Source organism: Galeopterus variegatus, unplaced genomic scaffold (assembly GCF_000696425.1).
Source record: "Galeopterus variegatus unplaced genomic scaffold, G_variegatus-3.0.2 Scaffold8735, whole genome shotgun sequence".
NCBI classification, from domain to species: domain Eukaryota; kingdom Metazoa; phylum Chordata; class Mammalia; order Dermoptera; family Cynocephalidae; genus Galeopterus; species Galeopterus variegatus.
Window position 1 is genome coordinate 34,699 of NW_007734846.1, and position 17,555 is coordinate 52,253.

Here is a 17,555-nt window from a genome sequence, read left to right on the forward strand (position 1 = left end):
TTTTTTTTTTTTTTTTTTTTTTTTTTACTGGTAAGGGGATCGCAACCCTCGGCACGGTGTGGTCTGCACCACGCTCAGCCAGTGAGTGCACCGGCCATCCCTATATAGGATCCGAACCCGCGGCCTCGGAGCTCCCAGCACCACACTCGCCCGAGTGAGCCACGGGGCCGGCCCGCAGGCTGACTTTTTCAGAGTGAGTGCTTCTGGGGGGCAGGGGGTGCTGGCATCAGTGGAACCATGGTGACCTTGAAGGCTTGGACCTGACTAGACTGAGACGTGGAAGAGGAGCTTGGGGCTCAGACAGGACAGCCTGGAAAGCCAGAGTTAAGCCAGGACAAGTCACAGAAGGAGAGGGAAGAGTGACATCAGAGGAGGGCACAGCGCGGCAGGAATGAGCCCTACCAGACACACTGTCAGTAAATGACAGTCTTGGGTGAGACCTATGAGAAGGTTCAAAATAATTCTTTCAAGTGGGCCAGGGCTGTGTGGCCCGCTGGAGCACTGAAAAGACTCTGTGCTTTACCATCTGCCAGGGCTGCCTGGGCAGGAGACAAAAAGGAATGAAAAGTCCAGGGGAAAACAAAACTCTAGTTTCTGGACACACGCTCCGTGGGGCTCCCAACAGTGGCACCTTTACCCACATATGATTTTCCCACCAGGGGCCTGAGAAAAGTCATTCTGGAGAGACTGAAAGCCACTGGGGTTGGCATGGGAGGGGGAGGTGGCAAGGAGGGGCCACCCTCAGGAGAGGTGGGGCTGACACTTGGGCCCACTCCTTTTGACCACCAGCCCAGACCTGGTCTTCATTTCAAGACCCAGTTGACGTTTCTCAGGTCCTCAAATACAGTTGAGGGCTCTGGCCTTATCCTGGATGGGAAACCTGATAAAGGATCAGCTCTGCCCACCTAGGCAGAAGCCTCTCTTTTATAAAACCAATGGAAAGAGCCCTAGACACTGTCCAGAGAATCTCAAATCCAAGGAAGGGAAGTCACTTGGTTAAGATCACACAGAAGGTTTGCTGCAGAGTTAGAATCAAAACTAGCTCTCCCACTGCCCGATCCGGAGCTCTTTTCACAAATCCATCCTTGGCCAGATCCGGAGCTCTTTTCACAAATCCATCCTTGGCCAGAGAAGCGAGTTAGCCAGGTGGAGCCTCGGCACTCTGTTCTCTTTGACATTTTGAACGAGGGTAGGAGGGGAGACCCCGGGAGTAGACTCTCCCGGCAGCTAGAGCTAGCTGGATGCTGCCCCAGCCCCACACTGACCAGGGGTATCTGGCCAGGCTCCCCTTGAGAATCTACCACCCTAAAGGGGTAATGACATTTGGAGCCACCACTTGTGTTACCAAGGAATCTACTACAGGGACAGAACCAATCCAGAAGACAAACTGCCACAGCGAGAAGACAGCGGGGACAGCCTGTCTAGGAACAAGGACAAACAAGCTCCTACCCAGTGTCACACTACCTGCCCTTCTCTCCTTCTATGGAGCTTGCTGTATGATGATGCCAAGTGGAGAATGAATTTGTTCTCTTGGCTTCCAAAGAGGAGGAGAAACCTTCCAGCCAAGCTCTGCAGGGGTGAGGCAGGGGCCTGCTGGGTCTGCAAGCCCTCTTTGTTCACGTGCCTCTTTTCTCTCCCTGGCTCTGATGTCTACGACCTCGGGCGCCCAGCCCTTGCAGGACAGAGTGTGAGTGTGTGTGAGTGTGTGTGTTGAGGCCATCCTGCAGCACTATTTGGGATGAAGGTGGGGAGGAAGTGTCTCTCCCATTCCACTGCCCTCCTCTGTGGGTTCCTAGGGGGAAAATGCTGAGTTGCCTTGATGCAGGGAGGGGAACGGAGGGGCAAGCTTCCAGCAGCCTCCCTTTTTGGCAAACCCACTCTGGTTGATGAGGTGACCCTTTGCTTTTTTCAAAGGTCATGCTGTTCTCCTTGGGGCTGGGGAGCGAGGGAGGTAGGGGTGCGTGTGACTCCGCTGGCAAAGCAGCGGGACCTGGAGGCTGGGCACATAAATGGGGGATTGTGTAGCAGCCCAGGGCTCTGTTCCACGAAGCCGGTGGCACCCAAACTCCTCAGAACAGAAGCAATGCCCCTACCCTGGAGGCACAGGGTTGAGCCCCCTCACTCCTCCCAACTGACAGGGAAAGTTAAGAATGCCTGATCTTTCCACAGCCAAAGGTGAGATGGAAGGTGGGCTCAGCTAATGTCATCCTGGGCCCAGTGGGAGGGAGAACCTGGCTGAAGAGACCTCTTCCCAGGGCAACTAGATCTTCTCTGAAGACAACATGCCTTTCCGTTGTCTTGTGCGCAGCTTCTATAGACTCATTTGGGACATGCTGCTACAGCCACTGTGCCTGAAGCCACCAGGGAGGTGCAATATATAGAGGGCATGTTCCCAGCAGCCTGAGCCCCCTGCTCTGACACAGCCTAGGTCCCCTGGAATGGTGTCACAGAAGGACTCACCTCTCCAGCAGAGAGGCACTGTGGTCATACCCTGGCTTTGCTGCTTACCTGTTGCTGTGGGTTGATTGAATTGTGTCCCCCAAATTTCATACATTAGAAGCTTAATCTCCACTGTAACTGTGGACGGTGGGAAATCCTATAATGGTAATTAAAAGGTGGGGCCTTGAGGATGTGATCAGATTGTAGGACCATGCCTTATAGGATCATGCCATAGTGAATGGATTAGTAATGGTGGCTGGGGGTGTGGTTCCTGGGGGCTTTAAAAGAGCCGTGAGAGGTTAGTCTCTCTCTGCTCTACCATTTTCTGCCATGTGAGACCCCTGGGTCACTGTCACCACCATCAAGACCCTCGCCAGATGTATTCTCTGGACTTGGACTTCCCAGCCTCAGAAACTGTAAGCAATAAATTTTTTCTTTATAAATCACCCGGTTCCAGGTGTTTTCTTTATAAGCAACAGAAACGGACTAATTCACTTATCTTCTACTTTGCAAGCTGGGATAATAGCTGCTTCATGCAACAGCTGTGAGAATCATGTGATGAGACACACACGGCCCTTAGCTCGCTGCCTGGCACATGGTGGCTGTGATTCCAGTGAGTTCCAAGAAGAAGGACTAGATGGAGGCAGGTCGATGACACAGGGTGGAGCATGTCTAGTGCCAAATTGGGGGGTCAAAAGACCTGGGTTCTTTTCTGACTCCATCACCCATTTGCTGTTTGGCCCTGAGCAGGCCCTGAGTCTCCATGAACACCACACAGAAGGGGAACCTCCCAGGACCCCCTCAGGGATACTGGGGTGCGGAGATGTGGTAGGGAGTCAGGGCATTTGGTTCTCTGCCCTGTGGGTGGTACTTTGGAGAGACTGACTGGGTTATCTGCCGAGTCTCCATCTCCAGTTAGAAACCCAGATTCTTAACACAGACACCACAGCCATCTATTTATAGGTTCACCTTGCAAGAACCCCTCACCCACTCACCCCCAGAATCAGTGGCAGGTGAGTGAATGAGGAGAAGCAGCAGGAGAGAAACGAGCCTTCACCGCTTTCTTGATAACCCAATTTCCTCTGCACCCCATCTCCTCCCCAGGGACGTGGCCTTATCATGCTCCTTATTAGACTGTCTGCCGGGGACCGTTAATGAGAAACTCTCCTTGAGCCAGCTGTGCAGGCGGTCGCCATGGGAACAGTCCTTTCACAGCTCTCCTTTCCTCCCCATGTGCACACACTCACACAGTGTGCACACACACACATGCACACGTGCACACCCAAGCACACGCACTTGGGGATACTGGGAGGGCAGCAGGGGCCTTGCCCATCTTGTTTCTGGGTCCAGCTTACAGTTATCACTGGCCTTCTATCATCTGGAAGTGCCCACTTCTTTGGGGCAGCGATTTTTGGTAAAGTGGGATAAGAGGAAGACTGAGATACTTGCAATTCCTCTCCAAACTATGCCAACTCCAGGACCAAGGGTCTGGCTTTGAAGAGCTCAGTGGGGACTTCTTGGAGGCTGTATTACTTTCCCACACCCTCCCCAGACACCTGTCAACTAGAGAGAGCCCAAGTCAACGTTGGCATCACATAGGTCCCATCTATTCCTTGAAGCAGGGAAAAGGGGTCAGAGGTGGTGTGCCCACTTTTTAGCACTGGGATGCTAAGTCATCTGGCAGAAGTGTCAGAATTGTGGCAGGTGGCATATACCAAAGGCAGGGCCAAGGAGCATGGCTGCCAATCAGCTGGACATTAATTAACGCAGCAACAGATGCGGCTGGTGGAGAGATGGCTGTTGGATCAGCATGTTATGCCCCTACTTTATGATTCTGATGGTCAAATAAGGCCCCTACCACAAGAAACAGAATGACAGGGGATTACTGTGGGAAAGTTGAAAACAAACAGAAGGAATCCATGTCTGGTTCTCTCACGGTGGCATCATAATGGGGTTCTATCTTAATATCTCATTTAGCCACATCTTTTGCAAAGATAATTCCCTCCCTAACCCTCTCCGAGCCATCCTCCTCCTGACTACTCCAGCCACAATGGCCTGAGGGGTCCAGTTCTAGATATATCAGACACCAGAAAAGCAAATAAGAACAGTCTACCACATTTGACCCCCAAAACTCTGCTTTTAGGGGCAAGTGAAGACCAAAGAGGGCTGTGGGAGGTGAGTGGAGAGACGACCTCCAAGTTCCAAACTCTGCCACCTCTGGTCCCACTGAGCAGGCTCTAGGAGGCCTAAGCACCAGCTCGGCCACAGCCCCGAGAGGCCAGCCCTACTATTACAGTCCCAGATTTGGAGAGAAACCCAGCTCTGAATCCCAGAATCCACTTTATGCTTCTTCTCCTTTCCTTTAATGGTCTTAACTCTCCCCTGACCTCCCCTCCTCTCCAATGCCTCTGCACCAGATCAGGAGAACAAGAGAGGACGGCGCAGGACTCACGGTCCATAGGAATCTCGATGGCCGCACCAAGATTGAGGAGGCAGAGGAGGAAGGCTGCGTGGACCCAGGGCGGCGGCTGCTGCCTGGCCATCCTCAGCACCAGGCCCCGCTCCCTGCTCCCCAGCCCGTAGGGTCTTGCTGCCTCCAGCTGCTCTAACTGGACCTCCTGGACAGAGCTCAGCTGTGGAAAGAAACACAACAACAAGTGAGTTTTTCTTGAATGTGTGGTTTGCTCTCATAATCCTACAGGAGCTTGAAGGACTCAAGGGTCCCCTTGGTCATAGAACAGGGGGTAGCCTAACCTCCCAGGGTCTCTTAACCTCGGCACTATTGATATTTGGGACTGAACAATTCTTGGTTTGGGGAACTGTCCTGGGCATTATAGGATGTTTGGCAGCATTCCAGACCCCCACCCACTAGACGCCAGTAAAGCCCACCTCTGCCCCCATTGAGAACATCCCTAGACATTGCTAAGTGTCCACAGAGGGCAAACCCACCCCCAGGTGAGAACCACTGTTATAGTGGAGGGCAAATCTGCACAGAACAGCCATGAAAACACTGGCCCATTTGCCCAGCATCCAGAAGATGCCATGCACTAAATTGGTAAGAAATATGCCAGTCCCACAGCCTCTCTGAACCACATGTGCTCAGTGTGCCTGGGGCTGAGTGTGTTTGGACTAGGGGCACAGAGACAAGATCACAGTGTTGTCCTTTAATCCCAGGGTTCAGGGGGCAGGGTGACATTGGCAGCACGGAGGATCATGGGTAAGATAGATGAAAACTTGGCCATCCAAAAGACTTTTTTTTTTTTTTTTGACGATTTCTGCAAATATTTTGTGCAGCTAAGGTGTGGTGGTCCCTGAGATTGTCCCTTTAATGCCAGTGATGAGACATTGACCCAGGGGAAATGAGCAACACTTACGACAGCCCAGTGTTCACATTCTCAAGCACAAGGCATCATTGTAGGGCTTATTGAGGTGAGGGTTAAAAACAGCTAAGGAGCCTAAAATGGATCTTGCAGAGACGAACCCTTCTTTCCCTCCTTCTGAGAGGGAGGAGCAGAGATGGCCTATGGCTGAGGCACAACATGGAGCTTTAAGATTGCCTGAGGCTCTGAAACATGGTATGAAGACTGGCCCAGTTTGCTGTTCTACCGTGAGGCCAAGTCAAAGAGGAAGGCAGCAGGTGGCTTCTCCAGAATTCCCCCAGCTTTTTTGGATCAATCGCTACCTGTCAAATGGACGCACAGTTCTCTTGCTCCTATTTTATTTGGAAGCAACCTGAATCCCACTCTCACTGTACACACCCACCATCACCCACCCATCCTGATTGAGGGTGCAGGGGACAGGGGCAGGACAAGAGTGCCTAGGAGACAAGGTCATCCTTCTGGAGCCCTGGAGCAAAAAGCAGGTCACTGATCATTGCAAGAGGAAGAGGTACGTGCCCTGTGCCAGGATGTGGGGCAAGCTGAAGGACTCAGATTCACATTTCAGCAGTTCCTTTCCTGGAAGCTGGGCCCAGCATCCGCCCCCACCCTCGTGTGTATTTCTGAACTCCATCCACTCGCCTCCCTTCCCACCGCCACCACTTTGGTCTTGATCACCATCGCTCAGGCTGGAGTTACTGCAACAGCTTCCTAAGTGGCCTCTCTGCTTCCACTTAAAGAGCAAATGCCATTCCCTTAGTCCAGCTCTCAGCAGCTCACTGCCGCCCGAGAGTTAAAGCAATGCCCTTGACATGGCCCAGAGGCCCTGCCTAACATGCCCCATGCAGTGTCCCCTCCCAGCCCCCTCCCTGTGTCCAGTGTGTTGTGTCCAGCCAACACTGCTCTTCTACCAGGTCTCTGAGAGCATCACGCCCTGACTGAATTTTGCACGGGTTAACCTCAACACAGAGAGAGCACTCTTGGAGTCTGCCCTCTTTTGCTAGGGTTTGCCAAGCATGACTTACGTGTCCACTATTTGTGTTCCTGTACACCCTTTACTCCCACCATCACGGCACTTTTCACTGTGTATTCATTTCAAAAGTCACTCGTCTGTCTCTATAAGGGAAGGTGCCCTGTCTTGTTTATTGTTCTATTCCTAGAAGCTAGCATAGTACCTAAAACATAGAAGGCCCTCAAAAATATGTGATGGATGGATATATGCATGGATGAAAAATGAACAAATGAATGACTGAATGAAAGAAATAAGAGGCCACTTGGATTGCGTGTTTAAGTCGTGTTTCCCCAGAAAACCACCAGGTGGTGCAGGAGAGCACATGCTGTGGACCTGGGAGGCACACTGTGAAGCCTACCAATTAGTGGAGGAAAAACCCTGCTCTACACAGGTGTTGCATTCTGGCCAGGAAACCAACCAGCTGGAAGAGGGTTAAGAGGGCAGAAAATCTCCCAAGGAGGGGCCCTTTGGGTAGAAGGCATCATGGGCGGTCTTTGGTTCTTCTTCCTCTAAGTCAGTCCTCACACTATCCCAGAAGGAGCCTGCTAAAGCCTCTCCTTGGTTTACACATCTCCAAAGACCAGACTCAAATTACCCAGCTGAAAACTTAGAGCTGAGGGAACCTGCACCTGAGGAAGGCTCCGCATCCCTTCAGCAGGGGCAGTGGGAATGGCTCCAGTCTTGGCCCCATGACTGCCGTGTTTTGTTCAGGAGTGGCCAAGCAGGAAGAAGTGATGGGAAAGGGAAGGATATTTTATTTGGAGAATCTTGATGGAAGTAGGAAGCCAGAGCTATTCATTAACCAGAAACACATTGGCAGAAAAAAAGCCCAATTGTCTGGGACATTTTAAACTCACAATTTAACAACACAGTAGAAAAAGAACATAGAGATAATCACATTTAGCTGTTTGACAATTCTTTCCCCCTTTACTCTCTGAAACCCAATTCTTCCAACAAAATCTTAAACGAGGAAGAGAATTTAAAGATTATTTAATCCCCTTACTTTTCACATGAGCCCAGGGGAGGGGAAGTGACTCGCTCACGGTCACCCAGCTGGTTAGTGGCAAACTCCGGAAGAGAACCCAGTCTCTTGACTCCTAGCCCAGGGCTTTTTCATCCAATTTCCCCATCTCTCAACATACAGGAAAGTTCCAGAGTAAAGCTGCTATTTTAAAAAGAAATGTATAGTTTGTCAGTTTCTCAAAAAGCTAAGCATAGAATTACCATATAACCCCACAATTCTACTCTTAGGTATATGCCCAAAGGATTAAAAACAGGTACAAGTACATGTACACACATGTTCATAGCAACATCGTTCACAATAGCCAAAGGGTGGAAACAGCCCACGTGTCCATCAACAGATGAATGGATAAACAAATTTCAGAATATACGTACCATGGAATATTATTCAGCCATAGAAAGAAATGAAATACATGCAACATTGTGGATGAAGCTGAAGAGCCCATACATGAAAGGTCATATATTGAATAACCCCATATATAAATGTCACATAAGAAATGTCCAGAATAGGTAAATACATAAAGACAGAACACAGATTGGGGGTGACCAGAGGCAGAGGGGGAGGGGGAATAGGGAGTAAATGCTTAATGGGTATGGGGTGTCCTTTTGAGATGATATACATGTTTTGGAACTAGATTCAGAGAGTGGTTATAGACATGATGAAGGTACTAAATGCCACCGAATTGTGCACTTTAAAATGTTTTTTTTTATGTTATGTGAGTTTCACCTCAATGAAAAGGAAAGGCATAATATTGGCTTCTATATTATGCTCAAAAGACGAAAGAGCAGAGGATAAAGAGGGCAGTTATTTGACATGGGCCAATAAGTAAAGGCCCTGGGTTCCCCAGGCCGAGTTCTCTTAGCGTGGAAGATGGAGACAGGGTTTGCAACCCTTCCCATACATTCTGAGGACGTTTCCATGCAAGTCCCACAAAGGGGAGAATCTGTTGTGCATCTGGGGGGGGGGGTTAATGCTAAGCTCTAAGAACCCAGGGCAGAGCGTGGGCAGGGCTGCACGGCCCATGGCACCCACGTCAGCAAGGCTTACAGTTCTCCCACCCTGATAACCAGGGAGAGAGGGGCACGGGCAGGGGTTACTAACCTATGGCAATGAAGTTCACATTCCCAACTCAACTTAGCAATTGCACAAGCTTGCTCTGTGGTCTGGCCATGTCATCTCTCATGTTCCTCTCCCAACCTTTCAACACAAGAGGTTACTGCTTAATGGCTGAGAAGTGTGACATCCACATTGGGGATGTGGATGGCTCTAGTGAGGCTATCCTGGGGAGGATGAGGAAAATCCCACATCCTCTGAGGAAAGAGGAGGAGAGAGGCATGTTGAGGCTGAGGAAGACAGGGCCATGATGACTGTTGTTGGGAAAATAGAATAGTTTGGTCAGGGCCCTCACCTCGGGTCCGGTTGGGTGTGGTTTTAGCACATCCTTTGTAAGCAAGTTGTGTGTGTGTGTGTGTGTGTGTGTGTGTGTGTGTGTGTGTGTGGAGTTAGCGCGCATGTGCACCAATGTATCTTTTTAGTTTTGTTGCTATTCTTGTGTTCTTCAGGGAGAGTGAGAGAGAGAGAGAGAGAGAGAGAGAGAGAAGAGAGGAGTTTTAGTGAAGTAGGTGGGTGGGCGTCCGCCTCGAGCGTCTGCCCCACACAGCCATGCTCTCCTATGGCTCCAAGGACCTTTTGGCCGGTGACCTACCTCATAGACCCGTGTGTAAGGGTCTGCTGACCCAGCCTGGCATATGAAGGGTTTGTGACCCAGTCTGTGAATGGGCTTGAGGGGTCTGGGAGCTCCAGACCCAGCCCTAGCTTGACAATCAGCCCAGTCGGTGCAGGATTACCAGCAGATAAAAGAGCCCGACAACTGGCGTGGTCGAGCTTTACAATTGGCGTCACGAACAGGATTAAGAGCTAGACAACTGTCTTCAAATGTAGAAGAACGCACAGAATTTTCTGTTTAGTTCCTCAGAGGCAAAAGTAAGACCGAATAGGAGGAAGTTCCAGAGAGGCAAGTGCTTCCCTGAGATGTAGGGAACAGTTGTCTAATAAATACAAATCCCACGATGCCACTCACGGATATTAAACGTACTACAAATACAATATGTTTGAAGGATCTTTTTATATCTAATCAAATAGGTAAGAGGGATTGTTAGGATATAAAATACATTGGGGGCTACTGCAGAGGGGAGGAAAAGAACAAAAACAAAACCAGAAGAGAACTCTTGCATGGATGCGTGGGATATGACGAACTGGGGAACATGATTAATTCAGTTCTTATCTATTTAAGGTCCCCTCAATCCCCTATACACACACATGCATGCATGCACACACATGCATGCATGCACACACATGCACACACATACACACACGTGTGCAGAAAGAAAAGAAAGAGAAAAAGAGAATAGAGCCACTGGAACATGAAATGTCCTGCCATGCTAAGTACTGTTTTGTGAAGAATCCAAGTGGCATTTGGTCAGACGTGTTACTGACAATGTTTCCACACAGGAAGGAAATTGGATGCTTTTCAAAATTACCTGGGCACTATTTAAACATGCAGATTCCTGGGCCCTCAAACTTCTAAGACAGGGGCCAAATCAGGTTGTAGATTTTTTCCCCCTAACTTTTTGAATTCGAATGCCCTTAGAACCTCTGCCATCACACATATGGAAGGTCCACACACTTGGGCAACCTGCCTGCACTTAAGGCCTTTAAACTACAAGGCTTGTGACAGATTCAGAGGCAAAATGTCTAAGATGGGGCGTATGCGAGTTCAGTAACGATAAGCCACCAGGGAAGACCACTGGATGTGTCAGCCTTTTGGTCTGGTTTGAGAGCAGTGGCTGTTCAGACAGACCTGCTGGGTTTGAATCCCCTCCCTACTTACAAGGTGGGGGGGCCTTGGGCAAAAAGTGAACCTTCAGAGCTTTGTATTTATCACCTGAAAAACGTGGATAATAATAGCACCTATTCCAGAGGGCTGCTGTGAGGATTTATTACATAATTCCTGTAGAAAGTAAAGCACGGGGCACCAAATAAACGCTCAGTAAGTGTTTGCTGCTGCCACGAGCAGGATCTGAGCTCACAGAGATGAAATAAGCATCCTGGCTACCTTCGTGACACTGTCAGTATTAGTACTAAGTAGTTATAACAATTATCCATCCAGGATCACAGCCTGCTTTTCTATTTTTCCTCTTTTTCTGGGTCCTGGTTTGCTTTCTTTCCCCATATTGGGGGGGCCCCTGGTGTTGATTCCACAAGCTGTCCCTGGCAGACAGACGAGATGCCCGCGGCTCCCACAAGCTGTTGCCACTGGGAGTTCCCACATTCCCGAAGCCCTGTTCTGGGCAGGCTGTGCCGGCGGTCACAACACATCTGAAGTGATGGGAGACAAGACTGGCAGCACTGGGACACAGCTCAGCGGGCAGCTCTTCCTCTCCTGGAGCAGAAGCCGCCTCAGCCTTTTGGGCTGCAGTCAGTGGGCATTCGTTCACTTAACAGAGCCGGTGGCAGGCATCATTCTAGAGAATACATGTGTGGTAATAAGCGTGTTTTCACGGTGCTCTCATGGGGCTTGCATTCCAGCAGGGAAGACGGAAAATAAATGCTGACCAAAAAATCAGGTAGCAATAAGTGCAATGAAGAAAAACACAGTCAACCTGCACCTGGATGTTTATAGCAGCTTTATCGACAAAACTCAGAAGCACACAGGACGTCCTTCAGCAAGCACATGGACAAACAAGCTGTGGTGCATCCAGACAACAGAATATTGTTCAGCACTGAAAAGAAATGAGCCATCAAGCCATGAAGAGATGCGGAGGAAACTTAAATACATACGACTAAGTGAAAGAAGCCAATCTGAGAAGGTTACGTACTGGATGATCACAACTATATGACGTTCTGGAAAAGGGAAAACTACGGAGACAGTAAAATGCTCAGTGGTTGGGCCGGCCCGGTGGCACACTGGATAAGTGCGCCACTTGGGAAGCGCAGCGGCGCTCCTGCCCGAGGGTTCGGATCCCACATACAGACCGGCTCCCGCTCACTGGTTGAGCGAGGCGCAGGAGCGGCACTGAGGGTTGCGATCCCGTTGCCGGTCCCCGGTCCGGTACGGGGGCAACACTGAGGGTTGCGATCCGTTGCCAGACACGGAAAAAGAAAAAAAAAAAAAAAAAAAGCTCAGTGGTTGCCACAGGTGGAGGGAGGGATGAACGGGCAGAGCACGGAGGGTTTTTAGGCAGTGAAACTACTCTTTATGATACATTAATGGTGGGTACATGTCATTATACGTTTGTCCAACCCCACAGAATGTGCACCACCAGGAGTGAACCCTAATGTAAACTGCAGACTTTGCATGATGATGTGTCAGTGTCGGTTCATCGATGGCAACAAATGTACCAGTCTGGTGTGGGATATTGACAATGGGGGAGGTTGTGCATGCGTGGGGGAAGGGGGTCTATGGGAGCTTTCTGTGTCTTCTGCTCAATATTGCTGTGAACCTAAAACTGCTCTAAAAAATAAAATCTATTTTTAAAAACGAAGAAAGAAACCACATAGGGAGATGTAACAAAGGAAGTGAGTGGTCAAGGAGGGCTTCCATGAGAAGTTGACATCTGACCAAGACCTGAATGGCAAGAAGGAGCCACCCTTGCAAAGATGGGTCAGAAAAGCATCCTGTGCAGAGAGAACTGCTCGTGCAAAGGCCCTGTGGCAGGAATCATATTGGCACATGCGAGGAACTGATAGAAACCAGTGTGGCTGGAGCTTGGAGGCCACACGGAGAAGGACAGAACAAGCCACAGTCAGAGAGGGAGACGAGGGTGTGCCCACAGAGAGTGTCCCCCTGCTCTGAGAGTGAAGCCCTGGGGTGCAATTGCTCAGACTATGCCTCCTCTCCCCCTCACTCCACTTGCCCTCTCCCAGATTCCAGATTCACAGGTGCCCCTGGGCAGGGGGTGGAGGATGGGGGTGGGGAGATAGCATGCAACATGGAACCTGCACATGCAGGACTAAAGGATGATTTCATGGTCTCCAAGCCTCCCTGGGATTCGAGGGCTGTTTCCGGGTTAGAATCACCAGGATCTGATGACTGACTGGTAGGGGATGTGAGAAGATGACCTCAAGGCTTCTAGGTTGGAGAAATTGACTAGGATGATGCTAATGATTGACATCAAGAATACACAACGGGGAGTATGTCTGGTAGTTGTTGGGTGCAAGGAGATCATGAGCTTGTAACCAAATATGTTCGGTTTGAAATGCCTAAGAGCCAGGAATCAAACAGCTCTCTGCAGGTACTCCGAGGCTGCGCTCCTAGATTAATGCCTAGCAATACACCAACAGATTAGTGCTACTGAGGCCACATGCCAGCAATTAGTTCTTGGAATAAACGAATCAAATGACTAGAATAGTACTATAAGAACCAACTAAGGAGTACGTTCACACATCACTGCTACAGGAAATTGTGGGGGAAGACAGAGATAATAAAAGCTCAACAGAGCCGATGCAAAACTCAGCCATTCTGCATTAGATTTCTTAAAAATGCAGTAGGGCTTATTACCATAGCTGCCCAGAGCAGCCTGTGGAGGAATCAGAAAGAGGAGCCGAAACAAGAGGAAACAGAGGCGCATCAAGATAAGGAGTGGGCACGCAGGTGGGTACATCAGAGCTCTGGAAAGGGCTCGGGTTTATCCCACGCTGGGCTGGAGGGTTCCATGTGAACAGGCAGTCTGGAACTAAAGTTTTGGGTGCAAGGTATTTCTCAAGAAATTTGTTCCTAATACAAACCCATAATGTTTGCAAATAGCTTATACTTAAAAATATATCAGAGTAGTGCAGGTTATCACTATCTTAACCACATTCTCACTCACATTCTTTTTTTGGTTTTTTTTTCCCTTGAAGAATGGAGAGAGAGCCAGTGTGTCCTGTTTGTGACTAGCCTCCTATTTGTCTTGGCAGAAAAAGTAGTTAAGAAGCCTGAGGGATAAAATCCACATTGTCAGCACAGCACTGGAGCCCCCATGTGACCTGGCTCCTGCCCCCTGTGTGGCCTCTACAATCACACCATCTGCTACTGTGTGTCCCCAGTCCAGCCCCCAGGCCTCAGACCACTGACCACACAGGCCATGTGCTTTCTGCACCGGCCTCAACCTTTGATCCCACTTTGCTGAGGCCAGAAATGCTACTTCCTTCTCTCCAGAGTAAATTCCCTTCTTTGTCAAGGCCCTGCCACGACCACGACGTTGTCCCTGCTTTCCCACTGAACGTAGGTGGCAATTTCCCTCGCGCTCCCCAGAATGCCCCACGTGCTACTCCAGAGCTCATTTCCTCCTGCCCGGTGGGTTTAGTTGTTCCTATGGCCATCTCCCACATCAGGCTCCGAACTTCTTGAGCTCAGAGTCCATGTCTTGTCTCCCTCTGTAGTGGGACAGTACAGTAACTACTCTTGGGATGAGTGAACAGCCTCCTTATCAGATTCCTATAGCCTCCTTCCTATTACTGGGAGATTATCCCATCAACGTATCAGTATATCACATATCCTCAGTTGATATACGATAAATCTGGTGTTACTGGATAAGCCTGAGTAATAAAAAATGACAGCAATAACTTAATAATAATACCATTCAGAATCCTCTGAAACAGAGCCTGTCCCTGTTCAGCAGACACACATCTTTTTTCTGAAATCCTTCCCCCTTTGCCTCTCAGAGTTTTCTGTCTCACCTCAGTCAGGGCCACCCTCAGTGTCATCCTATCTTCTCCACCCCACAGACTCTCAGAATCTAGAGGTTCAGATGCTCCAGACACCAGCCTCAGAACTGCCATCACCTCCACCCCAAGTCCCCCCACCCCTCATCTTGAGGCTCCGGCTTAGCTGCACTGGGCTCTGAAGTCTACCAGCAACAGAAGGATTGAGCTGGGCACAGTTGACAGCCCCCACCCCCTGCATCCCCTCCTGCCCTCTGATCCCACTGTCACCCGCCTTCCATCTCTCATGCCAAGAAAGGAAGGATGCAACAGATGGCGACCCAAGCACATGCCACCCCTTCCAGCTAACAGGCATCTGAAGGCCAGGGCGGGGGGTTTCCTAGGAAACTCAAAATGCCACCTATTAATGATCACCAGCCTGTCCCAAGGAGACAGAATGCCAAGCAAGGAGGAGAAAGCCGGGGGTACCTTTGGAAGGAGACAAGATTAGAAGGGAAAGCAGCAGGGCTTCCGCTCCTCAGAGAGCACGTCACAGGATTACATTTCACCATATCTCCCTCTTGACCCCAAAGGAAATGGCCCTGTGTCTTAGCATTTTCTAAGAAAGTCAGTCTGCTCACACAATCGTCCCACCTTCCCCTTTTGAAGGGACAATAACTACACCAAAATCTCTGGGGCAAAAAAACTTGGCAGCCAAGGAAAGCACTCACCAGCCCGCTTCGAGACCTCTGCCTCTCCCCACACCCAGGGGGAGGACCCTGCTTCCTTGCTGGTGTGGGGTCGACTAGTCGTCTTCTAGGGTTTTCCAATAGCCAAGGAAACCTTGTATAAGGGATTCGACTCCCCCCTTCTCCCTCCTCCCTTCCCAGGGTTGGGGGGGTCTCCATCTGCTCGGTGGCTGTGTTTCACACTTGGCTCCCTTTCGTTGTCAGGGGAAGAGATCTGGGGGAGTGAGGGAGGTGTCTAACCACTGACAGCACCCAGCAGGCCGGACCCTCCTCTCCCTGCCTCTGCGAAGTTCACAGGGCTCACGGGGAGGGGCGGAGGGGGACACCTGGGTTTAGGATTAGGGAGTTGGCTGAAAAACAGCTGCTTCCTGCTCAGCACCCAGAACTGATCTATAGGTTGAAACCTGAACCACTAGGCTATTAAGTCGGAGGAGCGGGAGCGGCTGGGAAAGAAGAAATAGGGAAGAGACCACCATGAAGAACTAGTGACTAGTATTCACACCTGCCTCTCTAGGAATAAAAAGCACTTTACAGGGCACCGTCTTATTCATAAGCCACCAGCAGGACCAGAGCCCCAGAAGAAGTCTGCAGCCACCAGTAAAGTGCAGCCACTTCTAGGGCGGCAGGTGCCCACATCTCAGTGCCATGCCATAACTGGTTGGGTCATTAAGCCATACAGCTCAGACACAGAGACTTCTGCCTTCTTGTCATAACTACCACATGTGGGTCTACCAAAAACCACCACCCGCTTATAGCAGACCTTTAGATTGTTTTTATTTTTTCCCCATATTACAACACTGCAGAGGTCCCACTCACCAGCCCTGCTAACGATTAACTGAGCTCTGACCAGTCTCCTCCCATATAAGATCAGCAGGTAAAACTGGTGGTAAAGGAAACAGGAGTTGCCATGGTAAAGAGCCTGCTAGAGAGTACTGCCAGCCTCTGCCTGCCACACTGGCACCAACCAAATCTGCCTTAGAGGAAGAGTGGGAGACAACCCTGCCCCCCCAGGAGTTCTGCCACCAGCAGCAAGGGGGAAAAAGAGCCCCACGTCTCTACAATTCCAGAACTAGCTTCTCACTTGCCTGGCTCCCTGTCTTCTACCCTCGGGGAGAAAGTTTTCACAGCAATGACACACATCTTTCTTCACAGCTGGAGAGAGGCTTGTGAAATTCCCCAACCCCCTCTCCAAGTGGGAGGAGAAGGCACCCCAGGTGTCAGACATTGGTGGCAGCAGCTGTCTCCCCAGGGCGCTGGCTTTAAAGGGGCGTGGCTCAGAGGAAGGCTGGAGAGGGAAGTGATAACAGTCCTGTGGGTTTGTCCCCAAGGGTGAGGACCCAAGATCTGGGTAGGGTAAGAGGAATGGTCTCAGGCTGGAGAGAAGACAGCAACGAAAGATAGAAGACCAGAAAGGGAGCCTTGGAATTAATATTAGAGGAACTAGTGCTCCTTAAAAGGGTAAGCCATGTGACCCGGCAGTAATTCTATCTGACGAGTGGATAAACAGATGTGGTGTATCTGTACGACAATATACTACTCAGCCATCAAAAGGGATGAAGTTCTGATATATGCTATAACATGGAAGAACCATGAAAACATTATGCCAAGTAAAAAATAGCCAGCCACAAAATATCACATATCGTGTGAGTCCATTTATATGAAATGTCCACAATAGACAAATCTACAGAGGCAGAAAGTAGATTAGTGGTTGCTTAGGGCCGGGGGTGGAGGTGAGAAAGAGTGACTGCTAACGGTACGGAGCTTTTAGGAGGGTGGGGAATGGTGACAAAAATGTTCCGAAATTAATTGTGATGGTGGTTGCCCCACTCTGAATATACTAAAAATCATTGGGGTGTATACTTTATATAGGAAAATGGTATGGTATGCAAATTATTTCAATAAAGCTGTTATTAAAATACTAATAAGAAAAAAAGAGTTACATAAGGACTGGGAAGGCTTTATTTGTTAGAAAAAAATTGTGATACTTCAAAAAGGAAAGTGATTGATTAAACTTGTAAATGCAGTTTCAAATGGTCAAAGGAATTAGATTAATTAAGTTTATTAATGGAACAAACAAGTGACTGTTAAAATTTATGAGCCTTTTTTTTTTCTTTTTTTGTCTTTTTTCGTGTCCGGCAATGGATCGCAACCCTCAGTGTCGCGCCCGTACCGGACCGGCAATGGGATCGCAACCCTCGGTGCTGCGCCCGCACCTCGCTCAGCCAGTGAGCGGGAACCGGTCTGTATGTGGGATCTGAACCCTCGGCGGGAGC

General features: G+C 49.7%; 1 protein-coding gene across 3 annotated transcripts in view; it reads right to left on the reverse strand.

Annotated features, from left to right (window-relative positions):
• Positions 1-17,555, reverse strand: part of LOC103608714 (neurofascin-like) — a 50,490-nt gene that overhangs the window by 25,913 nt on the left and 7,022 nt on the right. For all 3 annotated transcript variants that reach the window (XM_008593120.1, XM_008593119.1, XM_008593121.1), the window contains exon 2: positions 4,892-5,072. In XM_008593120.1, coding sequence (XP_008591342.1) covers positions 4,892-4,982 — 91 coding nt within the window. In that variant the 5' untranslated portion in view covers positions 4,983-5,072. The remainder of the gene's footprint in view (positions 1-4,891; positions 5,073-17,555) is intronic.